The 20,974-nt window shown below is 35.7% G+C and overlaps 1 protein-coding gene across 1 annotated transcript in view; it reads left to right on the forward strand.

The window, feature by feature from the left end:
- Positions 1-20,974, forward strand: part of PPFIA2 (PTPRF interacting protein alpha 2) — a 467,265-nt gene that overhangs the window by 426,759 nt on the left and 19,532 nt on the right. The window contains exons 22-26 of the mRNA XM_053658775.1: positions 1,913-1,994; positions 5,969-6,169; positions 16,691-16,753; positions 18,279-18,308; positions 20,006-20,181. Coding sequence (XP_053514750.1) covers positions 1,913-1,994; positions 5,969-6,169; positions 16,691-16,753; positions 18,279-18,308; positions 20,006-20,181 — 552 coding nt within the window. The remainder of the gene's footprint in view (positions 1-1,912; positions 1,995-5,968; positions 6,170-16,690; positions 16,754-18,278; positions 18,309-20,005; positions 20,182-20,974) is intronic.

Raw genomic sequence — 20,974 nt, forward strand, 5'->3', positions numbered from 1 at the left:
ATGTCTGCTTGTTTCTTCCACTTTAATGCCACTCATCAGTCACATAATCAAAATTGTTCCTTTCCATAATGGACATAACATTAAAACTCTTAATAATGCTCTTTACCTCTGTAGAGATCAACTCCAAAGGAGGTCTACTCTATACCTTCTTGCATGAATTCTGCACTCAGTCCTGCCTCTGCCTCTCAGTGCTTTTACTACATATCCAGCTTGAAACTCCACCCTCATGTCCTTCCTACCTGCTCTCCAAAGCCCAGTTGCTACAAAGTCTTCAACAATTGTTGCCATTGCTATTAGCCCCCTTTCCAAAATCCTCACATTCATAATGTGAATTACTGATTTTTATCATCTATTTGTATACTTCATTATGTTTTCGGTTTTATGTCTTTAGTTTTGCTAGTTAGCCAGGGATCTCCTGGAAGACTGGGTCAATGTCTATTTCACAACATGTGTTCAAAAACTACCTGATGGCTGGTTGGTTGAGCCTTCAACCCATTTTTATAAATACATCTGTCACAGTGACACCAAGCTATTTGAATCTGGTTTTCCATTAAGGAATGGCATGAGGAAGCCCAAGGAAATGGTGATGGCAGAGCAAGCCCCTTGAGGAAGCCGTTGTAGTTTGTTGGATTCCTGGCATCAGTGTCGCTGTTCCCTTTCCCTGGTGCTGAATATCTCACTTGCAGAGATTACCCATGTTTTCTTGCTATCCCTTCAAAGGAAACAGCAACTGATTTTTATGTCTTTTCGGCAACTATAAATTGAATTTTTGTTTTGTCTCCTTGCCTATTTTTCACACTGCATTTTTGGTGATAACATTTTTTGCAAATAGAAAAAGCTATTGTGTTGAAAGACACTTTTGATTATGCCTTTTAACATATTATAATCCACCATAATAAAAAATTGATTGATAGTAAGATATGATAAAATGATACACTTTAGAGCTTATATATGATGTTAATTTGGGGTTCTAAAACAGAATACACATATTCAAAAAACAATTATTCTATACATTTTTAATTATTTGTGTCTGAGATCAAAGCATACCAAGGAACAGAGAATGCATTTTTTAATATGGCCCTGGTCAGATATATATAGCAAGAAAACGAGCTTGCTATTTCAATAATGAGCAAACTCAAATTGTTTTTGTAAATGGATGTCAATTCTAAAGGCTCCATAGTAGGGAGAATGATTATAGATGCATTTTTTAAGGCTGTTTACAACATTTTATTGTCACAAACAAACATTTGTTGTTGTTAAGGTATTTTACTTTCTTTAATAACAAAAGTGATTATGAATGGAAATAAATGTACTATTGAATTTCACATCTTATATTGCATTGTTGTGATCAAAATCAATGTACCTCGGAGCTCTCTTCAAATGAGAAATGATTCTGTAGTCTAGACAAAAAAAAAAAAACTTTCTAAGGTAGCCACCTGGACCCAGAAAAAATACTAAAATTAAGGACATCATTTGAAGTGGCTAAAATGATCAAATATATCTTCTGGCTCTATAGACAGGCATTTCCTCTACCATTAAAATTATAAAAGAATGTGAGCAAGGCAGATGGAAGAAGCCACATTTATATCCTAGCATGTATGCTTGAATATGCATATTCTTGTTAAAGGAATATGACATTTGCTGATAATATAATTCAGCTTCTTAGTATTAGCATTTAATGGTTGAAGTTTAGTGAATAAATGTTAGGGAAAATTAGTTTTAGATATGTTTCATTTCTAATAAAGTCAATGAGTGATTTTCATGTATTACTCAAAGGAAGGAGGACTTCTGTAATTTTGTCATGAAAAGCTTATAAAGGATTATTTGATTTTATTTAAATAATGTACTTAAAAATAATCACAGACACATTTTTCCATATTACCTGACTAATAATCTTTGTCATATACTTCAGGCATGAACTTCTAGAAGAGGCTCGAAGGAAGGGATTACCTTTTGCCCAGTGGGATGGGCCCACTGTAGTCGCATGGCTAGAGGTAAGAGAATTAAACCAGAAAGCTCTTAATTTAATTGCTACGCATTTGATAGCTTTTTTCTTTTAGAGAAGAGGTAAAAGCATATTTCTGAAGGCATAGCTTTCCAAGAGCTTGGAGTAGCTCATACAAGTTACAGAGAAGAGCTATTTCCATATTTAACATTTTTGTGTTTTCTGAGATACCGTTGCCACCTAACCACACACTGTCCCTTTGCTTATAGTATAATTCCTGAACCTGATTATCGAAGGCCTAGGAGCCAGCTAGGCTCAAACACTTAGAATAAAGCAGAAGACATGTCACCTTGCTCCCTTCTGTGTCTAAACAGAGTGTTATAATGAAACAAGAACTATATTCAGCATTTTGTGCACAACACAGGGGTCTGGAAAAATTTGGTAACACCTGAGCAGGGTGGAGGGCATCAGGAGCTGACTAGGAAGGAAGTTCTTATTTACCACAAAGGAACCATCGTGCTACTTATCAGTAGTGTTCACTCCCCTTTCCATTCAGTTCTCTAAAGAGGACTTCTAGAAGCTGCTGGAATATGCCAACGTCAGGACAAAGAACACAGGCTTTTCCTGCCTGGCAGCATCAATGAGAGCTCATTGTTTTAAATGGTTTGGGATTATAAACCATTTATATTCATTATCATATCATATTCAAAGCTAAAGAATTAATGTGGAAAAATAAAAGCCATATGAGTTTTAAAATTTGTCCTACCTTTTCTTTCCACCATGATTTCCCTTTCCCCTCCCCTCTGGTCAGTCAGTCTGTTCCATGTTTTCATGCCTGTAGTTCTATTTTATTCATTAGTTTATTTTTTTCATTAGCTTCCTCTTATAAGTGAGGAAACTAGACAAGAAACATGTATGAGTGACCCACGGACATGGACAACAGTGCGGGGATGGACTGTGGGAGTGGGGGGTGGGATAGGCAGGGGAGGAAAAAGGGGAAAACTGAGATGGCTGTAGTAGAATAGCAATAAAAATGATTAAAAAATAAAATAAAATAAAATTTGTCCTATATAAGTAGATATAAAAACACGTTTTGCCCTTTTTTCTTGTACTGGGAGGAAGAAGCTGTATCTTACTATATTCTCTCAAATCAATCAGGAGGTTTTTAGTAATCAGAGCTGCTACTTCCAAACATGCCTTTAAAATTTCTATATTTTAAAAATTAATTATAAGACAAAATGCTTAAGGAAGTATACCTCAAATTTGATAGCACTTTTTTGTTCAGTTTCACTCCACTGAAGTGAGCTATTTTGGCAAGTGATGAGTTCATCGCTTGCCAAAATAGCAGCTAACTCTCCCTTTGGAACAATCAGTTTAATTAATGAAAGAAACAGATATACTGACATTAAGGGGCTGGCAAATGTCAGGCAGTAAAGTTCGTGCTAATTAAACCTATCCTGAGCATACAAAAATTGTTCATAATGTGCTTCATGACTGAAATTATGAAATGAAATATGCTGAGTGAGGCAGGTGATCCAATGAATGAGACCACTTAACTCTAGTGCATATAGCCTGCTAAGAATGACATAAATCTGATGCTTCTTCATACACCATTTATCCACATCAAAAACTTTTAAAAGTTTAACCAGGGATGACATGATAACAATGTATGGCAAGCTTTTGGGTCAATCCAAATACACCCATGAGTTTTTGTATAAATCTAAATATCTTACTTAGAAGAGAGGAGGTAGGAAATAATTAATGTCCAGTGAGGATATAGTTGGACCTTTAGTTATACTGAACAAGTTGAGTTTGTAAACTTAAGAGGTCAAGTCCCACCTTCGGTCATATCCAATCATGCCTGTCAGGGTAAGGCCTGTTCCTCATGTCTAACCTGCTGGAAGAGTCTGTGAATGGTTCAGTCATGCACTGTACTTAGATTCCCCCTCTCTGCTTCCTTTGACCTCAGTCACAGCCCAGTCCACATTGACCCCAAGATTTGACTTTTTGTTCATTTGTTTTCCCTATAGAGACAAGTAACCTTCCAATATACCAAAAGTTTTTAAAAATAAAGGATAGCATCTGTATTAGTTATCTATTACCATGTAACAAATTATCCCTATATTTACCATTTATTTTTCTCATATTTCTGTGAGTCAGGAATCTGGACACAACTTAGCTATGAAAAGCCCTTCTCAAGGCTTAACTTAGGGAGCTATGCTTTGAAGCTGACTCATGTTTTCACAGCTGTGATTCACTTCTTGATTGCTGTTGTCCAGAAACATCTGTTCTTTGTTATATAGGCATATTCACAGGGTTTCTTCACAGGGCAGCTGGCTTCCCCCTGGATGAGATCTGCAAGAGGAATGAAGGGGTAGAGGACTAGCAGGAATGAAGCCACAGCCTTTTCGTAATCTAATTCAGAAAGTGTGATCCCATCACTTTTACCATAGTCTGTTCTTTAAAAAAAGAAACCACTGAGGCCCTGGCCAGGTTGCTCAGTTGGTTGGAGCATCATCTCCCGCAGCAAAAGTTTGTGGGTTTGATCCCCAGTCAGGGCCCATATCTCAATTGTGGGTTAATCCCTGGTCAGGGCTCATATGGGAGGTAACTGATCTATGTTTCTCTCACATCGATGCTTCTTTCTCTCTTTCTCCCTCCCTTTTTTGTGTCTCTAAAATCAATAATTAAAATATCCTCAGATGAGCATTAAAATAATATTTTTAAAAGTCACTGAGTCTAGGGCAAACTCAAAGGAACAAGCTTTTACAAGGGCAGAAACATCAGGAGGAGGAGTTGCTCATTGGGATGTATCTTAGAAGTCTTAGAATAACAAAGCTGAATTCCTTCATGTTAACAAAGGAGAAAAATAAAGCTGAGGTTTAGAGGGGTAAATAACTCACAAATGACAGGAAAGGAATTCTATGCAGCCCAGGCCTTCTGATTCTTGGCATTGTATTCCGCTGATTGATAGTTTTTCTTTTTCCTCTTCTCACTTTTCTCACTCCCATGCTCTCCTTTTGCTCAATCTGTTCATATCAATGAATAAAATAGCCCTGCAGTATTTGTGATATGGGAAAACCAAGGTTTAAACTGCTCACTTGCACGAGTCACCCTTTCTCCTCATAGCTAAGTAAGAAGTCCGTCCTCTTACCTAAAAGTCATGATGAAGGGAGGTGCAGAGAACACTCCTTTTTCAAGTATATGTAATTCAGATGCTGCAACAGGCATGTAAATTGGCATTCACCCAGTGCCTAAGATGTGTGTCAGGTACTGTGCTGTGCTCATTGTACTATTGACTCATTTGTCTCTCAAGATCATCACAGCAAATTTGAAAAACTGAAATTCCTAGTTTCTTATTCATTATTCATGTTGTTACTCTCTTTTGCTAAAGTTTTCTAAATGTTTATAATGTGATCATCTTTCATTAGCACATTTCATTCTCCAAAAATGTATTCATAGAGATTACCTAATTAAGTTTACACAACTGTCACATGGTGAAAGTTGTTACATGAAGACTGTGGCTTAGCAACCTTGTGGGCTTTGACTGAAATCGTGTGGCTGGAGGTGGCAGAGCTGGCTCTTTCTGTGACAGAATTTCTCTGCATTCAGAATTCCAAAGGAGAACTATAAACTGAAGTCACTCATTAAACAAATATTGACTGAGCCTTTATCAAATACAGCTTGTAGCTTTCTTGTCCTAACTCCAAAGGGAAATTTGGTGTTGAGCAACTATTAATTTTATCCCTAATAATAAGAATTAGTTGTTAAATTGTAGACTGTGGAAATTAAAGGTCAAATCTTCATTTTCCTCATTGCTTGCCTGGTATTTTTAAATAAATTATTTAACAATCCCTGTGCACCCGTTTCCGTTGGGGAATATAATAATAGCATCTATTGAATGGGATGATGGCAATAAAAGGGTTCATACGTGTTAAATACGTAGAATAATGCCTGGCATGTAAGAGAAACTAAGTGTCAGTTATGGCTGTAATCTGTGTGTATGTGCTTTCCATTCAACAGCTCTGGCTGGGAATGCCTGCCTGGTACGTGGCAGCCTGCCGAGCCAACGTGAAGAGCGGGGCCATCATGTCTGCGCTGTCAGACACGGAGATCCAGAGAGAGATTGGAATCAGCAATCCTCTGCATCGCTTAAAGCTCCGATTAGCAATCCAGGAGATGGTTTCCCTCACAAGCCCTTCAGCTCCTCCCACATCCCGAACTGTGAGTCAGTCTCTGCTCCTACCCTCTTGCAGGCCTGGGCAAATAATGGCATCTCTGAGTTCACAGAGTAAAGTGGTGTCAGTGCCATTTCCACGTCGGTGTGAATTATTCTGAAGAGATTTAGCTTGCTCTTCATTAACCTTGCTGCTACTTCCAATAGGTTTTCAACTGAGCTATGGTTTTTATCAGATTTGAAGGCTGCAACCAAGATAGATTTTTGAAGTAGTCTCTAGACTAAAGTTTAATTTTTTTTTCTCCCAAGCAACAAGACTCCAAACTTTTTCAGGATGTCCCTTTTTTTTTTCAATGTAATTCAGCATTTCAAGTGATTGGCTGTTGGCATTAGTGCTTCCTGAAAATGCAGTGCTTAACTCACTGATTCTGAAGCATCTTTCATGTTGATGAAAGTACAAAGATACTTGATGTCTTATAAATACCACATGAAATGCCTTCAAAAATCTGTTTGCTTCTCATTTATAAGCCCCTATTCTCTTCATAATTTTACCACATCCTAATATTAGAAAAGAACAAAATGTCTAAAAATGCATACCAGATAACAAATTTAAATATTAAGAAAAACTCCCAAATGATACTCATGTTTTTCTTCATCTTTTCCTGAATTATATATTTTGCTGATAAAGGATATAATTTCTGATGTTAACTGGACTTCTCTGGTCCCATGTGTTACTCAGAAAAGTAATATATTGAAGAAGGAGATACATTCGAGTAATGAATAAAAGACAGAAAGGTGATCTATTATTGCAGTTTTTATATGTGGTCTTAAACAGTTTTAGAGAATTCACTCCATTTTTATTCTATCTACCCTCATATTCTTTCCCAGTATACTGAATTCTAATGCCAGAAATACAATGTTGAATTTAAAAGCCTTTTACCTTTCTCTCATAGTTCCATATTAACTTCTTTCTAAATAACAGAAAGAAAAATAGATAATTTAACAAACTCATGTGTAACATTTTCATCTATACATAAATGCTGTACACTGTAGCTGAAGTACTCAAGTTAGAAAACAATCCAAAACAAAAACTGAGCAGACCACTAAAACAGTTCTTGTAAACTAAATTGAAATCTGATGGTTTCCTGAGCAATTTCGAACTGAGAGAGGAGCATCACAACTGTTTTACACCAAGATTCTCCTGTCAGAAGCATGCCATGCAAAGTTATTAAACATTTCTAGCCTTGCAATATTAAGAGCATTTAAATTCCAACTTCAAGTGGAAAAATAGAATATACTTTATCATATCTATTTAACATCCTAATTCATTTCTTAATGAAAAATACAATAGTGAAGCACTATTTCTCTAAAAAGTTCTAAGCAACCTAAAGGAACTTGACGAGCTATTAAGGGTGAAGGGATTAGCCAGAGAACACACATGCATAACCCATGGACGTGGACAGTGGTGTGGTGATTGCCTGAGGGAGTGGGGTGGGAGGCCTGGGTGGAGTGGAAAAATGAGGAAAAACTGGGGATAACTGTGACGGCAGAAACAATAAAATATCATTAAACATTTATTAACAGTAAATAATAAGTAATACTCAATTGTTTAAAAAACAGTCGAATGTGAAAAGAGCTTAGGAGACACTTCACTCAGTTCATCTCCAAGGTTCTACTTCCCCAGGTCAGGATCCCCACAACACAGACCACTTGCAGTTTCCTAAACTTTATGTTCTTGGTTGATTATTGGCTTTTCTTTTCTTTTTTAAAAGATTTTATTTATTTATTTGTTTGTTTGTTTGTTTATTTATAGACAGAAAGGAAGAGAGGGAGGGAAACATCAATGTGTGCTTGCCTCTCACACACCCCTGACTGGGGACCTGGTCTGCAGCCCAGGCATGTGCTCTGACTGGGAATCCAACCAGCAACCCTTTAATTTGCAGGCCCAGCACTCAGCTACTGAGCCACACCAGGCAAGGCAGATCATTGGCCTTTCTAATTGATCTTTCTTCTACCTGGAATATCCATCCCATTCCAGAATTACCATCCTTCTCCCGCTCCTCCTGGAGCCAATGATTCCTGACTGTCCTTTTTCTACAAAGTTTTCACTAAGATTTCAAGTCTGGGTCTGCTTCCCTTCCTTCATTACCACTCTGGATACTTGTAAAAACCATCTTATAATTTTCTCTCCTTGATTTAACCTACACTAGGCCAGGTAAGAATAACATCGGGTTATCTATGGCCCCCAAGCCTTAATTCAGTGCCAGGTAAATTGTGGATAATCAGTAATTACTCAACAAAAAATAATGATTGTGTAAGTTACCCTACCCACCATTACAAAAAGGTCTGAAATATACATGGCCCTGGTTCATAGAGGACAGCTATGGTGATGAAAGTAAGATGTTCTTACCAGTAGGTTTAGTAGGAGATGATGTATTTTAACTTGTAAATGTGAGATAGAAGCAAAGTGCTGTGGCATTCCATGAAAGGAGAAATTGATTCTGATTGAATAGGCTTCAAAGAGGAATCAATGTTTGAAAGACTGGTCATGTATTATTAATTATTACTTTTTTCAGTTTATTTTTTATAGAGACCTTGCTAGTCTATTTTCTCTTTTATAAAGATGAATTATTTTGTACTTTTAAAATGTAGTAATAGAACATAAATATTTTCTTCAATTTAATAAATACAAAATTCTAATATAATTTTTAATTGTTACATACCTCCTTCATGGAAATACTATAATTTATTTAACTAAATCCCTAATAGTGGACATCTTGCTTATTTAACAACTTTAATTGTGTTTACAAAACCATAGTGGATATGCACATAGTTATGTTGTTGCATAAACTATAGTTATTGCCAAAGCAATATTTGAGCATTGGGCATTTATGTTCTAATTACTTTTAGTAAAAGGTAAAGCATTATGCTGAGTGAAATAGGCCAGGTGTTGAAAGACAAATACCATATGATCTCACCTTTAACAGGAAGCTAAACAATAAAACAAACAAGCAAGCAGAATAAAAACAAAGACACTGAAATAGAGAACAAGGGGATAGTGACCAGAGGGGAGAGGGAAGGGAATTTAAGGGGAAAAGGGGATTTGGAGGAACAAGTATGAAGGACACAGGGATGAGGACTGGGGGGAGAGGAAATGAGAGGGAGGTGGGGAGCACGGGGTTGGGGGTGCTGGGATGGGAGAAATAGACAAAAAACTGTACTTGAAAAATAACTAAATAAAATTTAAAAAAAAGAATTGTGTGATCTGAAGAAAAACCAGTGTATATTCTTATTACTTTTAAACCTTGATTACCAAATTGTATTGTGTACTCATCCCCCCACTTTGTTAACATTATCACATTGCTTAAATTTTTTTCAAAATAACTGAAGTTAAATTTTTCATATGCTCATTAATATTTAAATGAATTACTTATTTACTCATCTCTAGCATATTTTAAATGTGATTTGCTTTGAAAAAAGAAATATTAATGAATCCACTGCACCAAGATGCAAACATACAGAAGTGTTTTTTTTAAAGAAATGTTATCATGTCTTCCAGAAGGCTATAATTAGTCCAGATCATACAAGTTCATTGTACGTTAAGGTTGGGTTTGGGCTTGGGCTCCTCAGCCAGTTGTATCTTGTGTGTTCAGTCAAGCTCTCAAGTGGAAAAGACAAGGTACTTAGGCTTTTTTGTTTAACTAAACAGAATGTCTGCCTATTCCGCCTCCTTTTTTGTCTAGATAAAAATGGACTACATCATCAATGTGAGGGCAACTTTCCTCGTAAGTCCCCCCTGTGTGCCATGGATGAGAGTAAACATGACTGAGACATGATGTGATCTACCTGGGGAGGAGAGGTGGCCAGTTTCTCAGGGGAAAAAGGTCTTGAGCCCCTTCCTTCAGGGGCTTTTATTGGGTTGTAATACACAGGAGTACAGGGCAGCAAGGATCAAACAGTAGATAGTCTGAGTCAGAGTCTGTTAGAGAGTTTTAGAGTTTCCTGCTCGAACCCTTAACATATGAATGAAAGCACTCTTAGCAGAGCAGGTTTCAAGGTTTATCAGGAAGTCTTTGTGGTGCCAGATTTTTCCCCAGGACATGCTCTAGCAAGGCAAGGAGCTGCACCTCTGCCCATCAGGTATTCAGGCTTCAAGGGATTAGAGCCAGGAAGCGCTTCTCCCAGAGGACATGGGAACTCAGGCTTTGTCAAAACAGGGAGGGCGTGAAAGTCCATTGCTCTTTCTTTGTTGCAGGCCCCCGAGTTCTTCCATGATGGCCCCCCAGGTGATCGAGTCTGGTTTAGGTTGACCCCCCACTGTGAGGGGTCTTACCTGTCATTGACTTCCGACCAAGCTTTGGGGGCAGAGAAGGGAAACTGAGGCATTGTTTGCTACCAGAGACAAGCTTTGTCTCCTGAGGCTCACATTCCAGAGATCGTCTCTCACCCTTAGCCACAGGGGGTTGAGTTACAATTCCTAGAACCAGGCAGAGCGGTCCACAATACATGGAAAGGAAAAATCTAAAGTTTATATTCATTGTTTCTTTGGTCCACTCCTAATTTTCCAGCTTTCTTTTTTCTTCCTAGTTGTTGTTACTGTGGAAGGCCTCTGACCCAATAGAATAGTGATGGAGATAGCAGTTAATGGAAATATTTGGTTAAAAAGGATGTCTGAGAAAATAAATTACATATTTTTAAATCCTCACCTGTGTATATGTTCATTGAATTTAGAGAAAGAGGAAAAAAAGAGACACCAAAGAAGCTATCCAGCCAGGACACATTTTTAAAAATATTTTATTTTAAGTGAAAATATATTAAGTTAAGAAAGTTTCAAATTTAGATGAAATACCTAAGAATTTCTTTGAATATGATTCCAATGCCTGGAGTCCCAATTGTCACTCTTTGATAACCTCATCCATAAACATATTCAATTTCAATAGAAATTGAAGTTTAAATTTCTTTTTAAAGTAATAACTTCATGACATCTGAAGCCTATCTGAGTACAAACTCCTCCTGGACATTTACAATTTCTTCCTGGACTCTCACAGAGCTGTATCTCATTAATAGTGTGTTTGCCTCTCACACACCCCTGTGTGTGAGATTAAGATTTGCCTATGCCTAGTCTTTCCAAATAATTCAAACCAGCCTTTATATGTGAGCCAAATTTCTCTTGTGTTTTAGTTCATGTAATATTTAAATTATCTAATTTTTAGAAGTGCAATGGAAAGAAACAGGATTAGGAACAAATATAAATCATTTTTGGTGAAAACAAAATTCAGCAAATTTGAGCAGATATGTAAGGCATGAGATAGACATGAGTCTGTCTTATGGGGAAATAGACACCATTTATTATCATTTATTACTTGGGTAGAGATTACTTAACAAAATTTCTAACCACACTGTGGTAATAACCAACATTAGGGGAGTAGTTACTAAGTGTGAGTCCCTATTCTAAGTGCTTTACATGTAACAACACCTCATGATAACACTGAGGTAGGTAATTTTATTATATCTGTTTTACAAATGGAAAAACTAATGTACAGCCAGGTTGAGTGACTTGTCCAAGGTCACACTCCTAGGTGGTTTTGACTCAGAGTCTGTAATCCCAACAAGTACATCTCCTGCTTCCTGTATTCTTATCTGTTTTCCTTCTCTTCTTTTAATGAGACACATGGATTGGTAAAAGGGAAAATGTAAATCTAGGCCATAGATTCACATTTGAGTGTGAGAAGTAAATTTCAAGTCAATGTACTTTGTAATTCAACCATAAAGTAAAAAAAAAAAAAAAAAATCAAAAAGACATAGGTGGTAACAGAATTTACTTCCTGCTAGGTAAGCTTTAGGATTATTCTGAGGTCTGGCTACTTTACTTATTTTATTTTTCTGGCAGCAGGAGAATGAATTATTTCCCCTTAATTATATTTCTTAAGCTTATTTTAAAATTTATTTTTATGTCATAACTTTCTTCTGAATGATTTAATTAGGTGAGTACTTTAATACTTCCCATCCATTAGGGATTTTTCTCCCAGTTCTCATTTGATAATACTATTTAAATAGTCTACCCTGTCTGGACTAAGGGGAGGCAAAATTTAAGGAAATATTGTCAGGTGCCAACCCTGTACTTGCAAAAGCCTGAAAGTGGGCTTCCTTAACTTTAGGCCAGTTGGCACCTCACCTGTCTCATCCTAGTCCCAGCATGTAACAGAATATAGGATATCATAATGTAAACTTTTCAGAGTTTTTCTAGTATGAAGTATGTAGTTTTAGCCCGCTTTACATAAACGGAACCTAAAATTCAGAAGTTTAGGAAATGTCCTAGGGTAGTTAAAAGTGGAACTGGTAGAACTCATGTCCCCTGATTATAATTTGTTAAATTACCAGATAATTGGAATTTTATAAACTACCTGTTAAGACACAGGTGTTATTAGCCACAAAATATGACTAATGGTTTGCATTCTCCAGCTCAGATGTTGGCGGTTGCAGCACAGACAGCCAAGGGCGGTGAGATGATTTTTAGTGGCTCTCAGAGACCCCCAACCAAGCTATATGATGTTTGTACTTTATGCTTTTCCAACCTATTTTTTGTACTTTCTTTATCCAGTTCAGACCAGTTCAGACCAATGCACCAGTGTCCTCATCTCCTTTGGTTGCTCCAAGCCACCCCCACTCTAGCTCTTCTCTAGGACAAGCTCTTTGCTGAAACTCCAGTGCTCTAAATCACCACTCTATGAATCAGCTAGACAAAAGTTCCATCCCTTAAATGCGTGGTGAGAAGGAAGAAATATGAATAACTTCCTATATGTGGGCTTGCTTATAAAACAAACTTGTTAACACCTTGTCTAATGGCTAATTAATTCAGCTGTGTCGAAGCTATGTTATGAGTAACTGTACAAGATTCTAGAGGGACAGCGCCCTTTCACAAGTAAAATTACAGATTAAGGGAGAGCAACTAACATAATTTCAGAAAGTTTGCCAACTATACTTTAGAAAATTGCCCTGGATATGTACTCATTTTGCATATAGAGATACAGATTCAAACCATAGCTTCCAGCACCTTGCCCATCCTGGAATATAGTAGCAGATGGGCAAATATAGACTTTCAGGAAAAGTGAGCGGGGTTACACATATATGATGAACAGAATAAGATTTAAGTCTTTTATCCACCTTGAATTTATTTTGGTATGCCGTGACACCATTAAAGTCCTAGAGGAGAACATCGGCAAGAAAATCTCAGATATTTCACGCAGCAACATTTTTACTGATATGTCCCCTAGAGCAAGGAATATAAAGGAAAGAATAAACAAATGGGATCTCATCAAAATAAAAAGCTTCTGCGTGGCTAAAGAAAACAATATTAAATTAAAAAGACAACCAACTGTATGGGAAAACATATTTGCCAATGATACCTCAGACAAAGGTTTAATCTCCAAAATATACAAAGAACTTACACGACTCCACTCTAAGAAAACAACCAACCCAATTAAAAAATGGGAAAAGGACTTGAACAGACACTTCACCAAGGAGGACATACAGAGGATCCAGAGACACATGAAGAAATGCTCAATATCGCTAGCTATCAGAGAGATGCAAATTAAAACCACAGTGAGATACCACTTTACACCAGTCAGGATGGCTATCATAAACAAAGCAACCAACAACAAATGTTGGAGAGGTTGTGGGGAAAAGGGGTCCTTAGTTCACTGTTGGTGGGACTGCAGACTGGTACAACCATTATGGAAAACAGTATGGAATTTTCTCAAAAAAATAAAAATTGACCTGCCTTTTGATCCAGCAATTCCACTGCTAGGATTATATCCTAAGAACCCCAAAACATCAATTTCAAAGAACCTATGCACCACAATGTTCATAACATCACAATTTACAATAGCCAAGAGCCAGAAGCAACCTAGGTGCCCATCAGTAAATGAATGGATCAAAAAATTGTGGTGCATATACACAATGGAATTCTATGCAGCAGAGAGAAAGAAGGAGCTACTACCCTTTGCAAGAACATGGATGGAACTGGAAAGCATTATGCTGAGAGAAATAAGCCAGGTGTTGAAAGACAAATACCATATGATCTCACCTTTAACAGGAAGCTAAACAACAAAACAGACAAGCAAGCAAAATAAAAACAAAGACACTGAAATAGAGAACAGGGTGACAGCGACCAGAGGAGAGAGGAGAGGGAATTTAAGGGGAAAAATGGGAGGGATTTAGAGGAACAAGTATGAAGGACACAGGGACAATAACTAAGAGGGGTGGAAATGGGAGGGAGGTGGGGAGCACGGGGCAGGGGAGGCTGGGATGGGAGAAATAGACAAAAAACTGTACTTGAAAAATAACTAAATAAAATTTAAAAAATAAATAAATAAATAAAATAAAGATAAAAAAGAATAAGATAATACAGGTCAACTTTCTGGGGGTTTTTTTTTTTTACATTTTTTATTGCTGTTCAAGTAGTTTTCTCTCTTTTTCCCTCTACCCCACTACGTGACACTGAAGAAAGAAATTAAGGAAAACACAAATGGAACCACATACTGTGTTCATGGATCAGAAGAATTAACATCATCAAAATGTCCATACTACCCAAAGCAATTTATAGATTCAATGCAATATCTATTAAAGTACCAATGGCATATTCCACAGATAGAGAACAAACACTTAAAACATTTATATGGAACCATAAACAACCCTAAATAGCTGCAGTATTTTGAGAAAGAAGAGCAAAGCAGGTCAACTTTCTTAAATGAGGAGGGAAAGCTTCATTATTTGAATTCACAATCAAGTTAGAGGCTACAGAAATCATTGTAAATACATACTCACTTAAATGAATTTCCTATCAGGTAATCATTGCTGAAGCTCACTTTGAAGATGCAGCAAGCACTAAGCAAAGCTCTGTGACCACTGAGTGTGAAAAATATTACAGATGAGTGTAAAATTCTTTTTAGTATAGTACTCCTCATAAAGTCAATAAGAGAAATTTCTTCCAAATGATTCAATGATTCATATAGTGATATGAATTTCCTGTTTATAATAAAGATCATTCCCAGTAACCAAGGAGGGATGATACCCTCCCCACTTAAGGGAAGGACTTCTAATGTCATGGATACCTCTTGTATTTTAAGTGTATTTTACAGGTGTGTGCAGTTTTATCCTATAGAAGAAAATCAGACATACTCTAATTTCCAAATGGTAGGAGAGTGAGAATTCTATGCATATATATTATGGCTATTTGGGGATTTTTTGATTTACTTACAATTACATATGATTTACTTACAATTACAAATACTATTCAACTCCCTTGTATTACTCAATTTGCATGTATGAGTAATTCTTTTATATATAAAATTTATTTTTATCAAATTATATAACTTTAGTTTATATTTAGCTACTTTAAAAATTATGTTAAATTGCATGATTTATAATAGAAGGAAATTCAAACATGGCACTTGTGTAAATGGTAGCAAAGGCTAGAGGGAATTATGTTGGTGACTTATGTTAGAGTATCAGTTTTGCTACTTCCATTTCTGTAAAACTAGACATCTCCCAGAACACGTCACAAGCAACAGGTAGAATGTAAGTTCCATCGGAACTAGAGGAGTGCTGTACTTGGACAAATTTGCAATGCCTGTGAGGACTTCCCCATGAAATGGTGGAATTTGAAGAGAAGTGGTTTCCAATGGCCATTATCATCGATGACATGCCAGATCCTTTGTGTTACTAAGTGGGCTTAGGCTTTGAGATTGTTCATAATTCAGAGTATAGAACAAATATCATAGGTGATTTGATTTAGAAAGTAAATGATACGTGATAATAGAATATACCTGATGGAGGGAAATTTTTACATCATGTTCTTCTCTATAATGACGTAGGAGACTGCTGAAAAGTTAGGAAATGGGTTTTGTAATTTCTGATGGTATTTAGTGAGGCTGAAAAACACCTCTTGTTAAGTCAAAAACAGGATTTCACTTTCTCTTCTCCTCTGAGAATAAAGGAAAACAACGCATTTACTGAAACGTGAAGGGAAAGGCACCCTTGGGCAAAGCTGGCATTGCTCCCCAGGCAGGTTATAACTGTGCTTTCAGCTTTGTGTTAACAACCAGTTTTCTCTTCCCAAGGACACTGAAGAATCAAAACTCTGTGAACACAATGTTAGTAATAACACAGCAAAACACACATACCTTTGTTTTCTGAAGAAAAAACTAAAAAATACATTCTTCTACAATTCAAATTTAATCTGTCCTCCACGGACCCAACGGCCACATACCTTTGAAATGGAAATTTTAATTAAACCTTTTTCTAATTAATAAACGCAGAAGTATCATTTTAAATCTATCTCACATGAACTTCACAGAATGCTTCTTTCTATTTAATCTTTTTTTAAGTAGAAGGAAAGGGGGCCATGAGCCAGGAGCAATGCTGTCTCTCTCGTGCATGCTGTAGAGGCAGGAGCTCTGTACTGTTGCCGTGGTGCGGTTCACTGACCCTGGCGCTGCCTTTCTCCTTTGCCACTGCTGCCCTCCCCGGACCCTGCCGCTTCCGCTTCCCTGGGGGGCTCCCCACAGCCTTCAGGCAACGTCTGGGTGACCCATGAAGAAATGGAAAATCTTGCAGCTCCAGCGAAAACGGTTAGTCTGTACGGCTCTGTTAAACATGAAGAAAAGTTGTTATTTGGATGGTAAAACTATTTTGTTTACAATAGTTTGAAGTAACGAGGTCATTTGTGTAGTGTTTTGCAATAATAACTAATATTTTTGTTATAGTTTTAGTGTAGTGCACTTGGGCATTTTTAAATGAAGCAGTGAGCTAACAATAATTAATAATAATAACTTATGCATCTATTTTACAACTTTAGTAATAAATATTACTTCATATTGGGCACATTCACAGGTAATACATATTACCAAACCCCATTAAACTTGTAATAGAAAAGTTCAGACTGAATACTCATTCTTAATAAAATACTTTCATTTTTTGTACTTCACCATTTCAGATACAGCATTTGATCATCTGTCTCCCTCACCCCCTTAAAAACATTCTGTTCATTTGGTATTCAAAGAACAGGTTTACAAAAATTCTTGGTGACTCTGACTATAATTGTCCACTTTTAAAAATACAGTATTACGTATAGTCATTTCTTCATTTAAAGATGCAAAGTTGAGCACTGCATGCATTTTATTCTTAGCAACCTTTTTTCAAATCTAATGTTCTCTTAGGTTTATCACTATTTGAAAATATAAATATCTAGTTTATGATGAATAGAAATGCCAATGTCTTGTACTAATTACATTTCTGGTTTAGTTTGTTGTGTAGCTTTTTGTCTTTTTTATTTGTTTGTTTTACTTGTTTTGGGCTGTTGTTGAAATCTACTTAATTATCACAAAACTATCTTAGAAGAATGTAGGTACTTTTCCACATTATTAATTTACTTTGTATAAAATATTTCCATCATACATATTATGTGCGTGAGTGTAGCAAAGAACCTCAAATATGACATGGGATATTATATAGCCTAGGGGTATAATAGGTATTATACGAGTATATAATTTATAATATATGTGTATATATACACATTTGTGTATTATATGGTTTATGTATATGGTCAGAAATTTTTACTATAGTAAATTTTTACTATAATTTGAAAAATTACACACGTTTAAGGGTTAAAAAAGGTTTAGAATTACCAAATCAAATGTGTCATGGAAATCTCATGTGTAATATATGCATTTAATTAGAATTAACTAGGAACTACCTGTATTTTGCCATGTATAGTGTGCTTCTGTGTGCACTGCACACTCACCTTTTTGTACATATTATATATGGGATTATTATACCCATTATTTTACACATGGTATATAAGCACTATATCCATGTATAATGCACATCCTTATTTTTTCCTCAAAAATTTGGGCAAAAACTACACATTATACAGAGCAAAATACAGTATATAGTTGCTTTTGAACTGCTAAATTGATTACTGTGGATCAGAATAAGAATCTGTCATATTTAGTTTAGTTTAGTTTTCTGTTTAGTTTTCTGTCATAATTAACACTTTCATAACAATTTTGCTTCTGCTAGAAAAATTTCACTATATTCATTTAGAATTAATTTATACTTATCTGCTTTATTAATCACTCCCTGCTGCTAACACAGAAAGAATCTGAGGAAGGAAGCTGGGCCCAGGTAGGAAATTCAAATCCTTTAAAACAATATCCTTAGTACATTATCAGGATATAAAGTAAGAAACCGTTGCATGTCACAATATTATAAACCTTCCCTTAGCTTAAGATAAAGGCTAGTATGTATATTTGATTTATATATATATATATATATATATATATATATATATGTATGTTTTAAATCACCATATTTTGCAAAGAAAGTAATTACCATTTCATACTGGTCTCTTTTAATAGGGAATCTCCTTCCCTCTTCAGAAGAATCAACTGTAACTTAAGTTTCTCTGAAATCAGCTCTGAATATATTTAATCATGATTCATTCAAGTTGGATATCAGGAAGGGGGAGAATTAAAAATGTATTTGGCATCACATTTGCTTTAAAGTATATTGGAAAGGGTGTAAGGATTGGGGTTGGAGAGATATTGTAAGCATTGAGATGGCAAGTGGAAACTTACTCCCATTAATTGAGATGACAATATAGGACAAACGTATGTACTTGGAGCAAATCTATGTTTGCAAGGAAGTTGCACCTTGGTTGCATTTCCACATGTCATATAACTGGAAGAATTGCAGTCATGCACCACATAAGGACGTTTCAGTCAGTGACGTACCACTTGCATGACATGGCCTAGGTGTCTGGCAGGCTATACAGTGGGTTTGTATAAGTACACACTGTGATGTTTGCACAGTGAGGAAATCACCTAGCACTGAGTCTAACACGTGTTATAGTTAATGTGATTCAAAAATTTGACTATAATGAAAATTTCAGTAGTTAATACTAAGAGCTATATTTAAACATTCAGTAAATTAGCATTGCTTTTAGGTTCTGATATGGTAAGAATTTCATCATTTTAAAAAAACACACAAAAAGGGAATCATCTAGATTTTTATTAGAATCATATGTTATAATCACACTTGCCATTCGATAAGGACAAATACTATACAATTAATAGAGAGTAATAATCCTTCTAAAAAATTGGCTTAGAGGTGATAGTTGATGCCACTTTTTATTTGGGCTATTATAAACAGCATCTGATAAGATCAGTTCATTCTGTGACATTAAAAAATTAGACTATCATTCTTAGTTTTTGATCATGACTTGCTTCTTCAAGTATATATTAATTTCTAAAAAAGACTCTTTCCAATAATCTTTATGAAATATGGCTGCATGCTTCACTAGGTAAATTGTCCACATAAAATTCAGCATTCTGTCTGTAGCCTTGTTGTTCCTTTCTTTATTCATTTTCTGAGATTTCTAGTTTCACATCAAGTGTTGCCACTAGGCCATAGCAACGTCATACCATTGAAGAGAAGAAATGGTGGGGTATCAGCTAACTAATAAAAATAAAATAAATAAACCTACCTACATAAAGAATCTTTAAGCTCAGCATTTGTATTATACCATTCTTTCTAATTTTTATTAAGGTGCATATTTGTATAAAATGTAATTTTTTGAGAATACAAAACAAACACCATCATTTCCTATAGACAAGTACTTGAATTCGCACACACAGAGTTCCAGGCTGTACCAAAGTAAATCAGATTTTAGAAGCTAAATATGATTTCTGCTTTGTTTCCATATGTCATAGTAATTAAATATCAGTTATAGCAATAGGCAGTGTCCCCCAATTACCATCTCATTTTATTGGCAAAGAAACTTGACTGCTATAAAACAATTCTAGTGTCCGGTTTTTCTGCAGACCCTGGCCTATGGAGATATGAACCACGAGTGGATTGGAAATGAATGGCTTCCCAGCCTGGGGTTACCGCAGTACAGAAGCTATTTTATGGAATGTTTGGTAGATGCAAGAATGTTAGATCACCTAACCAAAAAGGATCTCCGTGTCCATTTAAAAATGGTGGATAGTTTCCATCGGTAAGTGTCTTCCAAAGAATCATTAAAGTAAACAATAAATCATGTACATATAACTAAATCGAGAAGAGCTGTTTAGGAAATAGAGAATATGTGCTATTTAAAACACCTGTGAACATCTACTGGGCAAAATATTTTTGTGCAGAAAATTACAGGGCCTATCTAATGTAGAGCTGTGTTCATATTATGTGTCCAAAGCTTATAAAATGATACATTCATTCATTTTCTACAGCATAAGTCTTTTTCACTGTAACTTTAGGAAATCCCATTTTGTGATATGTACCTGTGTATGTTTTTATACTAAAAATTGCTTTTTAAAAATAAAATAAAACCAGTTTCAAGTGTAAATATATGTGATTATAAATTATATAACAGGAAAAAAACTAGAAAAGATTTGAGAAGGAATTCTGCTTTGAAGAATGCTTTGTGTTTTTGTTTCTGTATAAATATTTTAGTGATTTTGCTTATTTGTATATTAATTTTCAGAAAAAAAAACTGAATGGGTTGTGAGGCAGCTGTAAGCACACAGATGAATAAAATACAACTCCTTTTTCAAGTTGTTCACCATCAGATGGTGAAAAAATGCTTGTTATAAGACCATGTCATATATGAAAATTGTCAGTTGGATTGTGGTTGTTTTATATATAGTTGATCGTGATTATAAATTAATGAATGTAAATTTAGATGATTTTGGCCTAGGAAACTATATTTGGTCACATCGTGTCCAACATTAAATTAGGGACTAAAATTAAAATGGTATTAAAATCAGATATAATGATGATAAAGTATTAGTATA

This window comes from Artibeus jamaicensis, unplaced genomic scaffold, assembly GCF_021234435.1.
Source record: "Artibeus jamaicensis isolate MK-2021 breed Jamaican fruit bat unplaced genomic scaffold, CSHL_Jam_final scaffold_584, whole genome shotgun sequence".
In the NCBI taxonomy this organism is placed as follows: Eukaryota; Metazoa; Chordata; class Mammalia; order Chiroptera; family Phyllostomidae; genus Artibeus; species Artibeus jamaicensis.